The sequence below is a fragment of the Syngnathus typhle genome, unplaced genomic scaffold (genome assembly GCF_033458585.1).
Source record: "Syngnathus typhle isolate RoL2023-S1 ecotype Sweden unplaced genomic scaffold, RoL_Styp_1.0 HiC_scaffold_23, whole genome shotgun sequence".
In the NCBI taxonomy this organism is placed as follows: domain Eukaryota; kingdom Metazoa; phylum Chordata; class Actinopteri; order Syngnathiformes; family Syngnathidae; genus Syngnathus; species Syngnathus typhle.
Window position 1 is genome coordinate 1,539,577 of NW_026871929.1, and position 20,575 is coordinate 1,560,151.

A 20,575-nucleotide genomic window follows, 5' to 3' on the forward strand; every position below is an offset into this window, starting at 1 on the left:
CGAGAAAATGCGATTTAAACAATAAAATTAAAAATGCTTATAAAACATGAACCAAACGTTGGAGGTGGTCATTTCTTAATGCGCAGTAATAAACTCGGCACTCTAAAGCACCCGTGAGCGTTTTTTTCGATGCCGACCTAACCAGAGTGACGGGACGGCACAATTCAGAAAAAGTGCTCAGCTCGCCGAGAAAATGCGATTTAAGCAATAAAATTAAAAATGCTTATAAAACATAAACCAAACGTTGGAGGTGGTCATTTCTTAATGCGCAGTAATAAACTCGGCACTCTAAAGCACCCGAGAGCGTTTTTTTCGATGCCAACCTAACCAGAGTGACGGGAGCGGCACAATTCAGAAAAAGCGCTCAGCTCGCCGAGAAAATGCGATTTAAGCAATAAAATTAAAAATGCTTATAAAACATAAACCAAACGTTGGAGGTGGTCATTTCTTAATGCGCAGTAATAAACTCGGCACTCTAAAGCACCCGAGAGCGTTTTTTTCGATGCCAACCTAACCAGAGTGACGGGAGCGGCACAATTCAGAAAAAGTGCTCAGCTCGCCGAGAAAATGCGATTTAAGCAATAAAATTAAAAATGCTTATTAAACATAAACCAAACGTTGGAGGTTGTCATTTCTTCATGCGCAGTGAATAACTCGGCACTCTAAAGCACCCGAGAGCGTTTTTTTCGATGCCAACCTAACCAGAGTGACGGGAGCGGCACAATTCAGAAAAAGCGCTCAGCTCGCCGAGAAAATGCGATTTAAGCAATAAAATTAAGAATGCTTATTAAACATAAACCAAACGTTGGAGGTGGTCATTTCTTCATGCGCAGTGAATAACTCGGCACTCTAAAGCACCCGAGAGCGTTTTTTTCGATGCCAACCTAACCAGAGTGACGGGACAGGCACAATTCAGAAAAAGCGCTCAGCTCGCCGAGAAAATGCGATTTAAGCAAAAAAATTAAAAATGCTTATAAAACATAAACCAAACGTTGGAGGTGGTCATTTCTTAATGCGCAGTAATAAACTCGGCACTCTAAAGCACCCGAGAGCGTTTTTTTCGATGCCAACCTAACCAGAGTGACGGGAGCGGCACAATTCAGAAAAAGTGCTCAGCTCGCCGAGAAAATGCGATTTAAGCAATAAAATTAAAAATGCTTATAAAACATAAACCAAACGTTGGAGGTGGTCATTTCTTAAAGCGCAGTAATAAACTCGGCACTCTAAAGCACCCGAGAGCGTTTTTTTCGATGCCAACCTAACCAGAGTGACGGGAGCGGCACAATTCAGAAAAAGCGCTCAGCTCGCCGAGAAAATGCGATTTAAGCAATAAAATTAAAAATGCTTATAAAACATAAACCAAACGTTGGAGGTGGTCATTTCCTAATGCGCAGTAATAAACTCGGCACTCTAAAGCACCCGAGAGCGTTTTTTTCGATGCCAACCTAACCAGAGTGACGGGAGCGGCACAATTCAGAAAAAGATCTCAGCTCGCCGAGAAAATGCGATTTAAGCAATAAAATTAAAAATGCTTATTAAACATAAACCAAACGTTGGAGGTGCTCATTTCTTCATGCGCAGTGAATAACTCGGCACTCTAAAGCACCCGAGAGCGTTTTTTTCGATGCCAACCTAACCAGAGTGACGGGAGCGGCACAATTCAGAAAAAGCGCTCAGCTCGCCGAGAAAATGCGATTTAAGCAATAAAATTAAAAATGCTTATTAAACATAAACCAAACATTGGAGGTGGTCATTTCTTCATGCGCAGTGAATAACTCGGCACTCTAAAGCACCCGAGAGCGTTTTTTTCGATGCCAACCTAACCAGAGTGACGGGAGCGGCACAATTCAGAAAAAGCGCTCAGCTCGCCGAGAAAATGCGATTTAAGCAATAAAATTAAAAATGCTTATAAAACATAAACCAAACGTTGGAGGTGGTCATTTCTTCATGCGCAGTGATAAACTCGGCACTCTAAAGCACCCGAGAGCGTTTTTTTCGATGCCAACCTAACCAGAGTGACGGGAGCGGCACAATTCAGAAAAAGTGCTCAGCTCGCCGAGAAAATGCGATTTAAGCAATAAAATTAAAAATGCTTATAAAACATAAACCAAACGTTGGAAGTGGTCATTTCTTCATGCGCAGTGATAAACTCGGCACTCTAAAGCACCCGAGAGCGTTTTTTTCGATGCCAACCTAACCAGAGTTACGGGAGCGGCACAATTCAGAAAAAGCGCTCAGCACGCCGAGAAAATGCGATTTAAGCAATAAAATTAAAAATGCTTATAAAACATAAACCAAACGTTGGAAGTGGTCATTTCTTCATGCGCAGTGATAAACTCGGCACTCTAAAGCACCCGAGAGCGTTTTTTTCGATGCCAACCTAACCAGAGTTACGGGAGCGGCACAATTCAGAAAAAGTTCTCAGCTCGCCGAGAAAATGCGATTTAAGCAATAAAATTAAAAATGCTTATAAAACATAAACCAAACGTTGGAGGTGGTCATTTCTTAATGCGCAGTAATAAACTCGGCACTCTAAAGCACCCGAGAGCGTTTTTTTCGATGCCAACCTAACCAGAGTGACGGGAGCGGCACAATTCAGAAAAAGCGCTCAGCTCGCCGAGAAAATGCGATTTAAGCAATAAAATTAAAAATGCTTATAAAACATAAACCAAACGTTGGAGGTGGTCATTTCTTAATGCGCAGTAATAAACTCGGCACTCTAAAGCACCCGAGAGCGTTTTTTTCGATGCCAACCTAACCAGAGTGACGGGAGCGGCACAATTCAGAAAAAGTGCTCAGCTCGCCGAGAAAATGCGATTTAAGCAATAAAATTAAAAATGCTTATTAAACATAAACCAAACGTTGGAGGTTGTCATTTCTTCATGCGCAGTGAATAACTCGGCACTCTAAAGCACCCGAGAGCGTTTTTTCGATGCCAACCTAACCAGAGTGACGGGAGCGGCACAATTCAGAAAAAGCGCTCAGCTCGCCGAGAAAATGCGATTTAAGCAATAAAATTAAAAATGCTTATTAAACATAAACCAAACGTTGGAGGTGGTCATTTCTTCATGCGCAGTGAATAACTCGGCACTCTAAAGCGCCCGAGAGCGTTTTTTTCGATGCCAACCTAACCAGAGTGACGGGAGCGGCACAATTCAGAAAAAGTGCTCAGCTCGCCGAGAAAATGCGATTCAAGCAATAAAATTAAAAATGCTTATTAAACATAAACCAAACGTTGGAGGTGGTCATTTCTTCATGCGCAGTGAATAACTCGGCACTCTAAAGCACCCGAGAGCGTTTTTTTCGATGCCAACCTAACCAGAGTGACGGGAGCGGCACAATTCAGAAAAAGTGCTCAGCTCGCCGAGAAAATGCGATTTAAGCAATAAAATTAAAAATGCTTATAAAACATAAACCAAACGTTGGAGGTGGTCATTTCTTAATGCGCAGTAATAAACTCGGCACTCTAAAGCACCCGAGAGCGTTTTTTTCGATGCCAACCTAACCAGAGTGACGGGAGCGGCACAATTCAGAAAAAGTGCTCAGCTCGCCGAGAAAATGCGATTTAAGCAATAAAATTAAAAATGCTTATAAAACATAAACCAAACGTTGGAGGTGGTCATTTCTTAATGCGCAGTAATAAACTCGGCACTCTAAAGCACCCGAGAGCGTTTTTTTCGATGCCAACCTAACCAGAGTGACGGGAGCGGCACAATTCAGAAAAAGTGCTCAGCTCGCCGAGAAAATGCGATTTAAGCAATAAAATTAAAAATGCTTATAAAACATAAACCAAACGTTGGAGGTGGTCATTTCTTAAAGCGCAGTAATAAACTCGGCACTCTAAAGCACCCGAGAGCGTTTTTTTCGATGCCAACCTAACCAGAGTGACGGGAGCGGCACAATTCAGAAAAAGCGCTCAGCTCGCCGAGAAAATGCGATTTAAGCAATAAAATTAAAAATGCTTATAAAACATAAACCAAACTTTGGAGGTGGTCATTTCCTAATGCGCAGTAATAAACTCGGCACTCTAAAGCACCCGAGAGCGTTTTTTCGACGCCAACCTAACCAGAGTGACGGGAGCGGCACAATTCAGAAAAAGATCTCAGCTCGCCGAGAAAATGCGATTTAAGCAATAAAATTAAAAATGCTTATAAAACATAAACCAAACGTTGGAGGTGGTCATTTCTTAATGCGCAGTAATAAACTCGGCACTCTAGAGCACCCGAGAGCGTTTTTTTCGATGCCAACCTAACCAGAGTGACGGGAGCGGCACAATTCAGAAAAAGTGCTCAGCTCGCCGAGAAAATGCGATTTAAGCAATAAAATTAAAAATGCTTATAAAACATAAACCAAACGTTGGAAGTGGTCATTTCTTCATGCGCAGTGATAAACTCGGCACTCTAAAGCACCCGAGAGCGTTTTTTTCGATGCCAACCTAACCAGAGTTACGGGAGCGGCACAATTCAGAAAAAGCGCTCAGCTCGCCGAGAAAATGCGATTTAAGCAATAAAATTAAAAATGCTTATAAAACATAAACCAAACGTTGGAGGTGGTCATTTCTTCATGCGCAGTGATAAACTCGGCACTCTAAAGCACCCGAGAGCGTTTTTTTCGATGCCAACCTAACCAGAGTGACGGGAGCGGCACAATTCAGAAAAAGCGCTCAGCTCGCCGAGAAAATGCGATTTAAGCAATAAAATTAAAAATGCTTATAAAACATAAACCAAACGTTGGAGGTGGTCATTTCTTAATGCGCAGTAATAAACTCGGCACTCTAAAGCACCCGAGAGCGTTTTTTTCGATGCCAACCTAACCAGAGTGACGGGAGCGGCACAATTCAGAAAAAGTGCTCAGCTCGCCGAGAAAATGCGATTTAAGCAATAAAATTAAAAATGCTTATAAAACATAAACCAAACGTTGGAGGTGGTCATTTCTCCATGCGCAGTGAATAACTCGGCACTCTAAAGCACCCGAGAGCGTTTTTTTCGATGCCAACCTAACCAGAGTGACGGGAGCGGCACAATTCAGAAAAAGTGCTCAGTTTGCCGAGAAAATGCGATTTAAGCAATAAAATTAAAAATGCTTACAAAACATAAACCAAACGTTGGAGGTGGTCATTTCTTAATGCGCAGTAATAAACTCGGCACTCTAAAGCACCCGTGAGCGTTTTTTTCGATGCCAACCTAACCAGAGTGACGGGACGGCACAATTCAGAAAAAGTGCTCAGCTCGCCGAGAAAATGCGATTTAAGCAATAAAATTAAAAATGCTTATAAAACATAAACCAAACGTTGGAGGTGGTCATTTCTTAATGCGCAGTAATAAACTCGGCACTCTAAAGCACCCGAGAGCGTTTTTTTCGATGCCAACCTAACCAGAGTGACGGGAGCGGCACAATTCAGAAAAAGCGCTCAGCTCGCCGAGAAAATGCGATTTAAGCAATAAAATTAAAAATGCTTATAAAACATAAACCAAACGTTGGAGGTGGTCATTTCTTAATGCGCAGTAATAAACTCGGCACTCTAAAGCACCCGAGAGCGTTTTTTTCGATGCCAACCTAACCAGAGTGACGGGAGCGGCACAATTCAGAAAAAGTGCTCAGCTCGCCGAGAAAATGCGATTTAAGCAATAAAATTAAAAATGCTTATTAAACATAAACCAAACGTTGGAGGTTGTCATTTCTTCATGCGCAGTGAATAACTCGGCACTCTAAAGCACCCGAGAGCGTTTTTTTCGATGCCAACCTAACCAGAGTGACGGGAGCGGCACAATTCAGAAAAAGCGCTCAGCTCGCCGAGAAAATGCGATTTAAGCAATAAAATTAAAAATGCTTATTAAACATAAACCAAACGTTGGAGGTGGTCATTTCTTCATGCGCAGTGAATAGCTCGGCACTCTAAAGCACCCGAGAGCGTTTTTTTCGATGCCAACCTAACCAGAGTGACGGGACAGGCACAATTCAGAAAAAGCGCTCAGCTCGCCGAGAAAATGCGATTTAAGCAATAAAATTAAAAATGCTTATAAAACATAAACCAAACGTTGGAGGTGGTCATTTCTTCATGCGCAGTGATAAACTCGGCACTCTAAAGCACCCGAGAGCCTTTTTTTCGATGCCAACCTAACCAGAGTGACGGGAGCGGCACAATTCAGAAAAGGTGCTCAGCTCGCCGAGAAAATGCGATTTAAGCAATAAAATTAAAAATGCTTATAAAACATAAACCAAACGTTGGAGGAGGTCATTTCTTCATGCGCAGTGATAAACTCGGCACTCTAAAGCACCCGAGAGCGTTTTTTTCGATGCCAACCTAACCAGAGTGACGGGAGCGGCACAATTCAGAAAAAGCGCTCAGCTCGCCGAGAAAATGCGATTTAAGCAATAAAATTAAAAATGCTTATAAAACATAAACCAAACGTTGAAGGTGGTCATTTCTTCATGCGCAGTGATAAACTCGGCACTCTAAAGCACCCGATAGCGTTTTTTTCGATGCCAACCTAACCAGAGTGACGGGAGCGGCACAATTCAGAAAAAGTGCTCAGCTCGCCGAGAAAATGCGATTCAAGCAATAAAATTAAAAATGCTTATTGTGGTGAATTCTCTTCGATGGTCAGCTGGTCTTCCAAACAAGATGGTGAAAAAGTGGCTGGCTTGGGGAAGGAAAACTTCAGTCACACATGGCTGATTGGGGAAAGATTTTATTCAACCGATGTCAGAGAGAAGTGCCTCGCGCCCTAGCCAAGATGTCGAGTCCCTTTGTCTACTCTCGTCCTAAACCTTATACTCTTGCGCTTCCCTCCACGCGGGAGCGCGCAGATGGGGCTGTTGGCTGACCTATGACCCCGCAGTTGCCTCCTCAGCTCTACATCATGTGTATCTTAGCAGTCGTTAATGGAAGCCAGATGTGTCTGGCGCCAACGAGTCTACCTTCCTGGACCAAGCCCCAAACAATACCACACGAACCTGACCCGAACATGCCCTGGTCGTACTTAGGCTTACTAGTGAGATATACATTGCATGATACCAGAATAAAAATTCACAACATACCCCCCTGCCGGGGTACCACAAGTGCCCCGGCAACAACTCAACACGAAAAGACATCGGTACATCCAAAAACCTTCCCCCAACCATTTTATGGTTTTCGTCTACAATTTGGACCTATTTGTCTCATCCTAAACCATGCTCAAGGCATGCTACTTAAGGTTACATTAACTAGGAAAGCTCAACCTAATTTAATAGCAAATTCCTCCCTGACAGCAATCTGAGGCCTCTCAGGAACCACATTTGACCAAAATCGAATCCCCCAACCCCATTAACTGATTGACGCCGTCCGCACACCCCCCTTCGGCAATATATCACCAACGCCATCAATTTGGAGAGGAAAAGTTTGCTGTGGCCCGTTAGAAGCCCCAAAAAGTTGCCGGACCGCCGTCGAAAAAACCTCGCCAATCTAATGACGAGGAAAAAGAGGGAGGCCCATTCTACACCCCCGGAGGCGCCTCTCACCTGGCGAGAGTCAGGTGAAGGGAGCTCCGGCACACACCACATTCCACAAAGCGTAGCATGAGCCCTAACCACAGCACCAAACGGAACCACGACTCTCAAATACAATCGGTCAAAATGCAACGTCGAATAGTAAACATGCCACGGGGTAAACAAATGAAGTAACATAACGAAGTAAATAAAATGGCAGAACAACAAGGTCGCACAGTGAGGTACACACAAACGAGCCATCGAAGCATGCAACAAAGGAACGCCCCCCAGCCCCCAGTGTTGCCCCCCCTTGCGCGCGCGAGTGCGTGCATCAGCCATGTCCAGTCCACTGGGGCCTCCTCGTCGAGGAGTACCAGTTGGCGCTGCCCAGGGCCCGCTGTCCGTGCAACATCCCCAAGTCCATGCCACCGTCCTCAGCATCCCCTGCGAGGCCCCGGTCAGCGTCCAAGCGCCCTGCAACGAACGAGAACTACCGCCAGCATCGAGTGATGACAATGACATAAAATGCAAGGCACACATGCAACACCGGTATGAGGAACACGGCAATGTCGATCACGGACCGGACGGCCTCCCCATCCCCCCACCCGGACAACGATCGGGCAACACTGCAGGGCAAACTACATAACAATGAAGAAAAGCAAAACAAAAACACAATCATGCAATCCAATATGAAAAAATAAGCAAAGTCTAAGCTAAACCCCCTGGTATACCAGGGCGACCCCATCGTATAATGGTACTATTCCCCTCTGGTTTTCTTCCCCTCTTTTTCTTTTTTTTTTTTTTATTTTTTATTTTTTATTTTTTTTATTTTTTAATCAGGCACTATTATCATTATATATATATTTTCCCTATTGTCTAAAATCGGTATCTATCATTTACCAGCACCTCCTCCACGAAACCCCGATCCACCCCGCGTCCGACCGGGATCAACGGCATCTGGGTCTGGTCCCCCGGCATTACCACGCCGAACCACCGCATCATCATGGCCTTCGCGCACGTCAATATCACTGTGCAAAAGCAAAACATTACACACAATGATATCCCCAGCGCCCCCAACAACTGGACCAGTACTGCCCCCAAAGGCCCCAGCCTGTCCTGCAGCCAGCCCATAGCCGACCAGCCCGCACCCTCAGAAGGCCCAAAGGAGTCCCGGATAGTTCTGAGTGCGTCAATGACACTGGTAATATTGTCCGTGTTATCGGGGATTAAAGTGTAACAGGCATCATCCGACAAATTCAGGGACACGCACAACCCCCCTTGCCGGGCCAGGATATAATCCAAGGCCATGTCGTGTTTAAGCAGGGTCAAGCGATGGCTCTTCTGGGTAAGCGACAACTGCCTGAAGCCCTTGATTGTCTCGTTAGCAAAACCCTGGAGGGTATATGTAATGTTATCGATATGATCCGCCAAAAACGTAACCCCGTACCAGGGGAAAATCCCAAGGCCCCACTTCTCCCCCAGGCTAATCCTCCAGTGGTACGCCTCTGTAGTGTGAAACGCCGCCATCTCCCTCCTAGCCCGACTCGGGACATGACCGAAGACGCCACCCTGGGGCCTGTGGCCCCTCCTAATCGGCATCACCTCGAAAGGGAGTCTCAAGGTCGCCAGATAGCAGCAACCCCCCCAGCCGTAAGGCAAAAACAAATAGGCCCTAGTCCCGCATACCCACCAGACGTCTCTAAGATTACCTATGGTGGCATTACCAGGTACTGTACGATTCTCCACCCTCAGAGTAACGACGCGTGGCGTGTCCGGCAACGCGAAGGTCACAGGATGGACGGCCCCTCTCTCTCCCCCCTCCTGCACCGGGAATTGCATGAAGTAGGCCTCGCAGTCTGCCACCCCCATAGCCACCCCAGGTCCCCCGTGCGACACATTAGAACAAAAACAAGTGGGCACCCCTACCGATGGCACCTCTATCGACTCTGGCACCGCCACCCGGATATCATCATGCACGGCGAGCAAATCTAAATACGGGCGGTCACTTACCCACTCACACTCCCCCGTGGGCTTGAAAACCTTCCTAACCTGAGCATCGGTCTCGGGCGCTTTCCACGATTGCTCATACACCAACCAAAGCAGCAACCGGAGCTGACAGTTGTCGGACACTGGCACAGGGACGGTCTGAAAAACTGCCTGTAGTGTACTAGGCGTCTTGACCCGGACCAGGCATGGCCCACTCACCGCCCTGGAGGACTTAATCGAATGCGCCGTCAGTTGGTACCACATATTTTTTCTCGCCCATTCGTCGACCCCTGGTAATGCCGAGGCCTCAAACCCATAAGCCCTCCATGCAGCCGCTCGTCGCGCCACACTACGCAAGTTATCTCGCCCCTCCGTCGGGGACCAACCCGACTCTGCGGACGCCGGGTCAGTTGGCCTCGCCACGACAGGCAACGGCCCCTCGGCCCCCACTGTCGTCACAATGCTGTCCGAGCCGCCCGACTGGGTTACAACGGTACGGTCATTTGTCAACAGGGGCGCGGTGACGTTCCTGGTCGCGACCGCTAACCCCTTCTCGGCAAGCCCAGCGATCGAGCTTCCTGGGTGCCACTTAGCACCTGGCCTTTTCACATCCAACTTCACGAAATTAATGCGTATCGCCTTCCCCTGCTCATCCGAGCGGCCCGTTTCTTCCCCCCTTCGTTTAAAACAGGTGCATTTATACTGTCCGAAATCAGTGCCGCCAATTTTGGTTATGTACAGCGCGCAATCCCCCAACACCTCGAACCGTTTATATGTATTCAGAAACATTACATCATCCGCAAATGTTCGGTCCGCCAATGCAAGTACGCTACCCGCATTGTCCTCCCATTGGGCGGTGCGTGTGCACCGAGACCCCTTCTCCTTGGGGCACCGGCACGGCAGGGTGATGGCGCCTCCCACCACCCCTTCAACACTGCTCCACGTAACGTCTCGGTCGGACTCTGCGGCGGACTGGACGTCTGTCGTTTCGTTCCGCCGTACGACCTTGTCCACCGAGGGGGCCCCGTCCGGCCGCCCTTGACTTGGTCGTACCGCACTGTGGGGCGTCGCTCCCGGCTGCGTTGGGTGCGTCGCCGAGATCGATGCAGTCGAACTGTCGGCCCTCCCGGGCATTGGTTGCATTGACCCTGACTCCGCCAGGCACAGGAGCTGCAGGCCCAACAGCATCCACATCTTGGTCGTGCCTTTCAACCTCACGATGTCGGTCCTCTGGTGACTCTCGTTCCGGTGGCCGTTCTGGGTGGTCGCAGCAGCGACTCGCTCCTCGGGGCTCTTTGTCCTCGGGCACCTTGACGCAGTGTGTCAGGTGGTACCACGTCGGTGAGCCTTTGACTTGCACCGCCGTCCCTGTACAGCGCACAACTTCAAATGGCCCCTGCCGTCTTTCGTTGAACCACTTTCGGCGAAACACTTTCACGTACACCTTGTCCCCTGGCTGGACTGTGTCTTTAGCGTTCGCTTCGAGTCTCTCTTGCACTTCTTCTTGTTTTTGCCTGTCGACAACATAGGTGGAAATGTTCCTATGTACTGTGGTTAGATGTTTGACATAGGCCTTCATTTCGTTCTCCAAAATTGACAGGCTTGGGCCTTTGCCACTGGTGCGCAGACACGGTGACGGCATGCGTCTCCCGGTAACCAACTCGTGAGGGGTCAAGTGCAAGTCGCGAAGTGCACTTGACCTGCATACCATTAGTGCCAGTGGCAAGGCAGCTATCCAATTCAAGCCCGTATGTTGGCAAATTTTGGAAATTCTGGTTTTTAGAACGCCGTTCATTTTCTCGCAAATGCCTTGGCTTTGTGGGTGATATACGGCCCCTAGCCGCTGTTTGATTCCCAATTTTTGAAGAATTAACTTGACCGTTTTGTCCACAAACTCTTTCCCGTTGTCCGACGAAATCCTATCCGGAAGCCCCCATCGGCAGATGACTTCGCGGCACAGAAACTTGGCAACAGACTGAGCATCTTTTCGTTTAGTCGGACACGCCTCCGGCCATCTGGAAAACCGGTCTACGACCACTAACATGTACCTTTTCCCCTCGACCGATTGGATCATGTCGACAAAATCCACCACCAGTTCCCTCATGGGGCCGTTTGGAGTCGGGATGTAACCCGTGGGGGTAGCTACCCCTCGCCTCACGTTGTTTTTTAAGCAGATTACACATTTTCCGATGACGTGATCGATTTGTTCGAGCAAATATGGCGCCCAAAAACCATATTCTGCTGTTATTTTTCGCTTCACCTCCCCCCTTGACACGTGGGCTAGCCCATGTGCCTCTTGTATTAGCAGGCCCAACAAATCCGGCGGCGCCACCACCAAGCCCTCGTGGTTTCTCCACACCCCGTCTGGGCCCCGGCACGCCCCCCTTGACACCCACAAATGTTTGTCGATCGGACTGACTGCCTCTTGCATCAGGGTCACATCACGGAGCGTGACCTTGTCCTCAAGGTCAACCTCGTGTGTGACCAGCAAGGTTTTGTCGGTTCGATCACCCTTCGTTATAGCCCTGGCCGCTTCATCTGCCAGTCTATTACCTTGTGTGACTCTGGACGCATCTGACTTGTGGGCCGCACATTTCGCGATGGCTATCTCGCTAGGCCTCATCATTGCATCTAGCAGCTTCAATATCTGAGCCTGATGTTGTATGGGAGAACCGTCGGTCTTTTTAAACCCCCGATTTCTCCACACCGCCCCAAACAAGTGGCACACACTATGTGCGTATGCCGAGTCTGTGTAGACTGTGACTCTTTTTCCCTCCGCGAGCAAGCACGCCTCCGTCAACCCCACCAATTCAGCAAGTTGTGCTGATGCCGGCTGCGGTATGACCTCGGCCTTAATTGTCACAAATTCTGCCCCGTGCGCTTGGATGACCGCGTAGCCCGCGCACAAAGCCTCCCCGACTCGATAACAGGAGCCGTCCGTCCAGAGTTCTAAATCCGCCTCCCCCAGGGGGATGGCTTGTAAATCTGACCGCAATCTGGAAAACCTTTCCGCCTCATGTACGCAATCATGGGGCTCACCGTCCTCTGAAGTTGGCAAAAAGTCAGCTGGGTTAACTGTAGTACACCTTGCCAGAGTGACATCCTCTTGCTCCAAGAGCCTGTAATAGTCTCTGAGTCGGGACTCTGTCAAGGTGTACTTCCCATGATTCAGAAGAGTCCGAAGGCTATGATGAGTGAGAATGGTCACAGGATAGCCCATCGTGACGGATGAGGCTTTATCATACATCAAATAGACTCCCACCATCATTCGATAACAAGGTGGCAGTCCCATCTCCACCTCGGAATAAGATGTTGAGTAGTAGGCTACAGGTTGGGGTCCGGACCCGGTCCCTGTAGGCTGGCAGAGGACTGCACACGCAAACCTACCCCCCGCCGAGGCGGACGTAAATAAGACAAAATTCTTTGAGTAATCCGGTAAAGCCAAAGCCGGAGCCTCCTGCAATCTCGCCTTGATGGTTTCAAATGCTATGTGGCCATCCTGTGTCCAGTCTAGCACTGCGTGGAGTTCATTATTGCCTGTGTCTTTGATCATGGCCCTCAGAGGCCCCACTAATTTAGCGTATTCCTCCACCCAGGAGGCTGAATAACCCGCGATGCCCAGAAACGTTAACATCTGCCTGACAGTTCTGGGCTTCGGGGCCGTTCTTATAGCCTCCAAATGGCCATCCGAAATACGTCTCAATCCGCGCGATATTTTCTGGCCCAAATAGTCCACCTGCAATTGGCAGTATTGGAGTTTTTTCTGTGACACCTTGTGGCCCTTCTCCGCGAGAATTTGCAACAATTTGATCGAATCTTTGTGACACGTCTCGACGTCTGATGCACAGACAATAATGTCATCCACATATTGAAGGACGGTGCTCTGCACCTGTCGTTCCAACCCTTCAAGATCATCTCTTAGCACCTTGTTGAACACATGGGGGCTATGCTTATAGCCCATCGGAAGTCTCTGGTACTGATAGAACTGACCCTTAAATGTAAAACCAAAAAGTCCTTGCGATTCGCGGCTGAGTGGGACGCTGAAAAAAGCGCCACACAAGTCCACCACCGTGAAGCATTCCGCGTCAGGTGGGATTTGTGTCAGCAAGGTGTGTGGGTCTGGTACATCGGCCACTCTATCAACCACCACCTCGTTCACCGCCCGAAGATCATGTACCAGCCGGTGGGAATTGTCTGGCTTTTTCAACGGCAATATTGGCGTGTTGCTAAGAGGCGTTTGTGTAATTGTCAACACGTTTGCCACAAGCAGTCCTTCAATCTGTGTCTCAATCCCCCGCACTGCTTCCTCCTTCAGTGGGTACTGTGGTTTCCACGGAGGCTTGCAGCCAGGTCGAAGATCCACTCTCACTGGTTGCGCTGACTTTACGAGTCCAATGTCCGTACCATGGCGTGACCACACATGCTCGGGCACCTGTTGTAGCATCTCCTCCTGTAGACGGTCCGCTGCCACACTGAGGACGGATTCGTGCGACAGCTGCACCGTTTGAGGTTGCCCGTATCCTTGTGCTGAAATCATGATCTTCATAAATCGTCTATCATCACTCACCCACAGAGCATTGTTCTCCTTTAGTGGGACAAATTTGAGTGTCTCCGCTTCCAACATCATCTCTCCCACATTTTGTTGCACACAGTCCTCCGACACCATCAAGGTCACGTGGGGGACGCTGTCCTTGACTTTGAATTCCTTGTTGAGGTATCCGTCATTGTGCATCTTCATGGCCACTCCCTGTGGTCCCAGGACGATGCAAGTCCCGTTTAGTTGCACTTCGTGGGGTTGTCGCTGCAACCACTCTTCCGCTTGGGCCTGTGTTGAGTCTTTGGTGTACTGGAGCGTGCAGTGATACGGATATTCGGGGACCTTTGCTCCATAGGTGTTGGCATAAATGAACCTTTCCCATTTCCTGAAAGGTTTCAACAGGTCATTGCTGATGTCACCGATCCAGTACACTGTAGGCATACTTTCTCCGAGTTTTGACTGCATCAGCACCTTATGGCATGTCTCGTGTGGGACCTCGACCACACAACCATCAGGAGAACACTTTATGGTGCAGTTCAATCTGCACAGGGCGTCTCTGCCTAGGAGGGCAATGGGGGTACGGTCCGACACCAAAACTGGTATGTTTATTGTTCGATCTTTCCAGCAGAGCTTTACTGGTCTCGTGGACGGGATCAGCTGTTTTATACCCTCGAACCCTATTGTCCTTACGAAATGACCGGACATGGGGAGATGAATAGCGTCTTCGGGCCGGACGCAAGTGAAAGCCGCTCCGCTGTCAACCATTGCTGTCAACGGTTGATCGTTTACTTTCACTGTTATTGTTGGCTCTCGTTCCGGACCTGACACTACCAGCTGACATCCCCCCTCTGGGCCCACCGGGCACCCCTAGAATCCAGGTTCCGGGCCCCCGAAAGGGTTTACCGGGCCCTGGGGCTGTGGGGGATGGCGGCTGAACCCCCCTCCAAAGCCTCCTCTTGTGGGCATGCTGCAGTCGCGGACCCAGTGTCCTACTTGGCCACAGTTATAGCAAGCGTCAGACCTCTGTCCCGGGCCCCCTGTGGGTTTCGGCTTTCCTGCTCTTCCCCTGGCTCCACGCCCCCTGGTGCCCCAGGACTGCGTTTGGTTGTGCTCCCATTGGGGTGCCAGACTGACGGGCACTGCCATGGCCACCTGCGGTGGTTGGCCAGCGGGCTGCGGGGGCTGCAATAAGATCTGTTGGGGTGGGGTTTGTCCCATGACCATCTGCTTTTTCTCCTTTTTACTGTCCGCGAGTTGCACCTGGTTCAATCTTCTCACCACCTCCTGATCTTGTTCTTTTTGAGCCAGCTCTTTCTTCCTGAACCAGTCAACTTGATGCGCGATGTGATCGGTGAACACATTAGTGGTCATGCTCCCCAGTCCCACAACCTCGGACAATTTGCTCCTCACTGGCAGGGGCAGACCCATCTGTATCTTCCCTCGCAAGATAGATTTCTCCATTCGGGTTGTGTCGGGGTCATTCCCTGTGACATGTCTCCAAGTCTGATAAGCTCTCGCCACGTACGAGCGGGGGTTCTCTGCAGGTCCCAGGGGCTCGATTACAATATTGTCCGGATTCACATTGGTCGGGTACGCTGCCTTCAGTGCTCCCCACATCTGGCCCCGGACTGCTGCGAACAGATCAGAGTCATTTGCCGCCGTTGTGGCAAAGCGTTGAAGACCCGCCTTCCCCAAGACGTCTTTCATGGCATGAACTCCTACGACGTTGGCCAATAGCCTCTTGATGTCTCCTACTGCAAACTGAGTTCCCACCATACATTCCTCCAACTTGGAGATCCACGGGTGCGCTCCGTCTTGGATGGTAGGCAACTTCTCGAGGACCGCTGACATATCCGAGCTTTGCCATGGCTTGTATTCCAGTTGTTGTCCCCTCACCATCACCGGCAGAATTGTGGTTGCTCGGGTCGATTCTTGCTCCCGGCCAAACGGGGTCCCTAGCATTTTGGACGGCACTTTTTTCAACTCAAGCTTGGCCACCTCTAACTTTTGCAACTGTTCCTCTAGATCCTCCTGCTCTCTTGGTTCCACGCTCCATTCTAACTCCTCCAAGCATTGTTTTTTTCTGGCTTCAATGCTCCTTAAAGCGGTCCTTCTCCAGTCCTCCATGGCAGCTGGGGTGGAGTGTAAAGTAGGCACAGGGCATTCCTCTCCCCAGCTGTCCTCGCAGCTTCCGCTCTCCGTACCGCTTACATCTGTCCTTATTCTTGTCTTTTTCCCTGGGGTGCGTCCTTTTTTCTCCGCTCTTCTCAACATGCTTTTGATTACGGGGTCGTAGCCCCCCTCTGCTCCTTCTGTGTCACTCTGGCTATCATCCTGTAGCTCCCATTTGGTGGGCCCTTGTCTCCCCTCTGTCGCATGTCGAGTTTTATTCCTCTTATGGGTCAGGCTAGGACGCATAACAATGGTGGTCCTAGCTCTTCCGGTTTCGACGATGCTCTTGTCTTCGGTCTCCAACTGATAGCTACCTTCTTGGTTAACTACCGGGAGTTGCGGATAGACATTACGTTTATCACTCACATCGTACGGCGGGGGACTCTTAACCGGGGCCACATGTGAGAAAGGTGTATTAACTTTTTCCATTAGCTTCCTAGCTTCTTCCACATTCTTCAGTACATCAGCTGTGATTTCCTCTTTTTTCTGTTTAAGCTCCTGATCCAATTTTTTTCCCTGTTCGTCAAATATTTTCAACAATCCCAATTCCAATTCCCTTTTTTCCTTTCTCTTTTCCCCTTTTTTCCCTTTTTTGACTCCTGCTTTGTATGTCATTACGAGTACACGTATAATCTCAATCACTTCCCGGTTAAAAGTCCCTTCCACCGGCCAGGGCCTCTCAATGTCAGGCCATCTCTTGCTCCATTTTTTCGAAATGTCTTTAACCCCTTTGATAAGCGGGTTATTTTTCAACACAACCTCTATGGGGGTCACTGTTGGACTGGTAATGCTCCTGTCCCCCATGTTTTTTTTTTTTTTTTGTTTTTTTTTTTTTTTGTTTTTTTTTTTTTCGATCAGAAAATAATCAAGCACCAGAGGTCACAAAACACATAAGACAATGCAATCAGATTTTGCCAACTTCAGATGTTTCTCACGACCGTTATACACGAATGTTGGTTCGATATGTGTTTGGTTCCGTATAGTTATGACCCGCAATCCCCTGCGCTAAGATTAAAATTCGTGATGTCACCTGTTTGCAAACAACCGAACATCAGTTTATGTCGATCAGTCTGTTGTCAAGCCCGTTATGTAATACCTTGTACCCAAGTGAGGGTAACACACAAGAGTTTGTGGACAAAATCACACTGGCCTTAAGAATTTTGGGGGCGGCGCTCCACGAAGCTTTTCCTCAGACGACCTGGGAGTTCCGTCAGTGTCTCTTTGTCCTCTGGGAGGAGACGTGTGCGTCCACCGTCTCGTATTTGTTATGTAAACAGGAGAAATAGAAAACTTGTTCAAGTTAACGTAATCACTCACTTTCTCATTAGTTGCCAGATGGACTAGGGGCGCTAGCCGCCCTCAACAGGCTCCCTCTTAATTTATGAGCGAACCCCCCTTTCCTCACTGTCTCCCTCCCGCCTATCGGTCCTGGGCCGAATGTGTGTGGCGTCCTGCCATAAATCACTGCTGCCACGGCCCCACTCTTTTCTTGAGACACACAGGAACACGTACATTAGTATTTTAATGAGTATTGCAAGCATGTCTCTCTCTTGCCTATTTGCAAACTGTTAAACATTAGTGCCAGTGGTGTTCCAGTTTTAATCATGCACGTTCGCTGTTAACCATGCACCCTTTGCTCATCAACATTAGATCCCTACCGGGGGGGGGGCCCAGCCCCGCCTTTGCGGGCTCCTCGGCACAGCGCCCCCGGACAAGGGGGGGGGGGGGGGTCGACTCCACGGGCTGGCCAGGCCCGCGCGTCTCGCCGGCCCCCACCCTTGCCGTCCGAGCACCATTTCCGCGCCTTGGAGCACCCAGGGCCCCCTCCTTTCTTCTCTCACTGCCGTCTCCCATGCGTGTGCACATAAACGCACACATACCGAGCGCGCACACAACCGCACATGCACACACCCATCCGCGCGCACGCACACCCCATACACCAAGAGCGCACACCGCTTAGACGACCGACGACAACTGACAGAAACTTTACAGACATTACGCACAACATAGAACACAGACAAAGGGATTCGAATCCATCTCTCATGTAGCTTCTCACTAACCGCTTCCATGCGGTTTGGTCATTCTGTGTCTTCTTACCGTGCGCAGGTGCACTTACAAACAAGCCCTTTGCACTTCTTGTCTTTGTTTCCCCTAAGAGCGCTTTGCATTTCCCCTTATACTGCAGATTTTTAACTTCAGTGTGCACACAAATTACTTTTCTTACCTGGTATACCAAGATTAACCCCCCTGAGGCCTCTTTTTCCACGTTTTCCAATTTCTATCGGCTGCGCACTCCTCCGCTCTGCCAATTGCGGTCTGCTGCAAGCCGTAAATTTTATCAGACTTTGACAGGAGTGTGTGCTATTACAGTGCGCCTCGCCAATCGGAATCGGACCGTGGCGACTTGGGTACAACCGCAGCGCACCGGTTCGCCCCGGTAAGTTGCCCGAAGAGTGTCTCTCTAAGCGGCTAACGCACCAGCTGTCAGCCGGGGGAACCTTGCAACCCACACAAACTCCTAATCTGATCAGTGCTCAAATAACGTGGTCTGCGCGCATCATCCTTCTCGGCACCCTGGTCCCAGACCCAGCCGGTAAATTTCCCACATTCGTTCACACAGTTACAGATGCCAAGGCTGCGCACTCCTCCGCTTTGCCAATTGCGGTCTGCAGCAAGCCTCCCTTTTTCGAGCGACCTATATATAGAGACAAATGCCCCCACCGGACATCTCGACCACATTGAGTGTGACCTCAACTACATTGAGTGTGATCTCAACGTCCCAGCACGACCCCGGGAATTGTGCCTCCGGTGGCTTGGTGGTGCCCGTCTCTTGTCGCACACAGTGTTCAATCGTACCTGTGTTTCCGCCTCAATCACACAGCTAAAATTTCCATCCTCCATCGGATCTGTAGCCAAAACAAAATCCACGTTTTATGGGACTTTCTATTATTCTTCTCTCGTGACAGCCGATCAGCGATGTCCCAGACATCCTGTCCTGTTTCACGTGCCCTCTCTCGGAGCATTTTCTTTCTCATTCATCATTCACACCAGACATGTCACTCACACTGTTGTGCACATTCCCCATTAAGTTTTATGCAATTTTCCCATTTTTATTTGCCTTTTTTCTTTTTTCTATTTTTATTGAACATTTTCATTTTTCTATTGGGGCTACTCCCCCCTTTCAAAATCCACATCTCGTCGACATCCAGCTAGGGGAGACCAATCCCCCCCCTTTTTGCCAGCCACTGGCACACCAGGCCCGTTAACTGTCCCGCTCAGGAGCCACTCCATCCCCCCCCACACCAGGCACGAGCACATTGCGATACTGTGAGTGGAAGCTTCTCACCTCAAACTCAGCCTGCCGGCCGGACGCTCGATGCTCGCACCCAGGCGGGCGAGGGCTCCCCGAAGGACAAGAGAACTGTTCGTGACGCCAAAATTGTGGTGAATTCTCTTCGATGGTCAGCTGGTCTTCCAAACAAGATGGTGAAAAAGTGGCTGGCTTGGGGAAGGAAAACTTCAGTCACACATGGCTGATTGGGGAAAGATTTTATTCAACCGATGTCAGAGAGAAGTGCCTCGCGCCCTAGCCAAGATGTCGAGTCCCTTTGTCTACTCTCGTCCTAAACCTTATACTCTTGCGCTTCCCTCCACGCGGGAGCGCGCAGATGGGGCTGTTGGCTGACCTATGACCCCGCAGTTGCCTCCTCAGCTCTACATCATGTGTATCTTAGCAGTCGTTAATGGAAGCCAGATGTGTCTGGCGCCAACGAGTCTACCTTCCTGGACCAAGCCCCAAACAATACCACACGAACCTGACCCGAACATGCCCTGGTCGTACTTAGGCTTACTAGTGAGATATACATTGCATGATACCAGAATAAAAATTCACAACATTATTAAACATAAACCAAACGTTGGAGGTGGTCATTTCTTCATGCGCAGTGAATAACTCGGCACTCTAAAGCACCCGAGAGCGTTTTTTTCGATGCCAACCTAACCAGAGTGACGGGAGCGGCACAATTCAGAAAAAGTGCTCAGCTCGCCGAGAAAATGCGATTTAAGCAATAAAATTAAAAATGCTTATAAAACATAAACCAAACGTTGGAGGTGGTCATTTCTTAATGCGCAGTAATAAACTCGGCACTCTAAAGCACCCGAGAGCGTTTTTTTCGATGCCAACCTAACCAGAGTGACGGGAGCGGCACAATTCAGAAAAAGTGCTCAGCTCGCCGAGAAAATGCGATTTAAGCAATAAAATTAAAAATGCTTATAAAACATAAACCAAACGTTGGAGGTGGTCATTTCTTAATGCGCAGTAATAAACTCGGCACTCTAAAGCACCCGAGAGCGTTTTTTTCGATGCCAACCTAACCAGAGTGACGGGAGCGGCACAATTCAGAAAAAGTGCTC

General features: G+C 49.0%; 1 protein-coding gene across 1 annotated transcript; it reads right to left on the reverse strand.

Annotated features, from left to right (window-relative positions):
* Window positions 1-10,381: 10,381 nt before the first annotated feature.
* Window positions 10,382-20,056, reverse strand: LOC133146985 (uncharacterized). Its single transcript, XM_061271103.1, has 2 exons — window positions 19,509-20,056; window positions 10,382-17,417 (listed from the first exon to the last, which is right to left on the reverse strand). Exon 2 carries the CDS (start codon window positions 14,753-14,755, stop codon window positions 10,382-10,384), a length of 4,374 nt encoding a protein of 1,457 aa, XP_061127087.1. The 5' UTR covers window positions 14,756-17,417; window positions 19,509-20,056.
* Window positions 20,057-20,575: the final 519 nt, after the last annotated feature.

What these genes read in the sequence shown, in the direction of transcription:
- LOC133146985 (XM_061271103.1), bottom strand. Translation starts at nt 14,755, where the DNA reads ATGGTTGACAGCGGAGCGGCTTTCACTTGCGTCCGGCCCGAAGACGCT.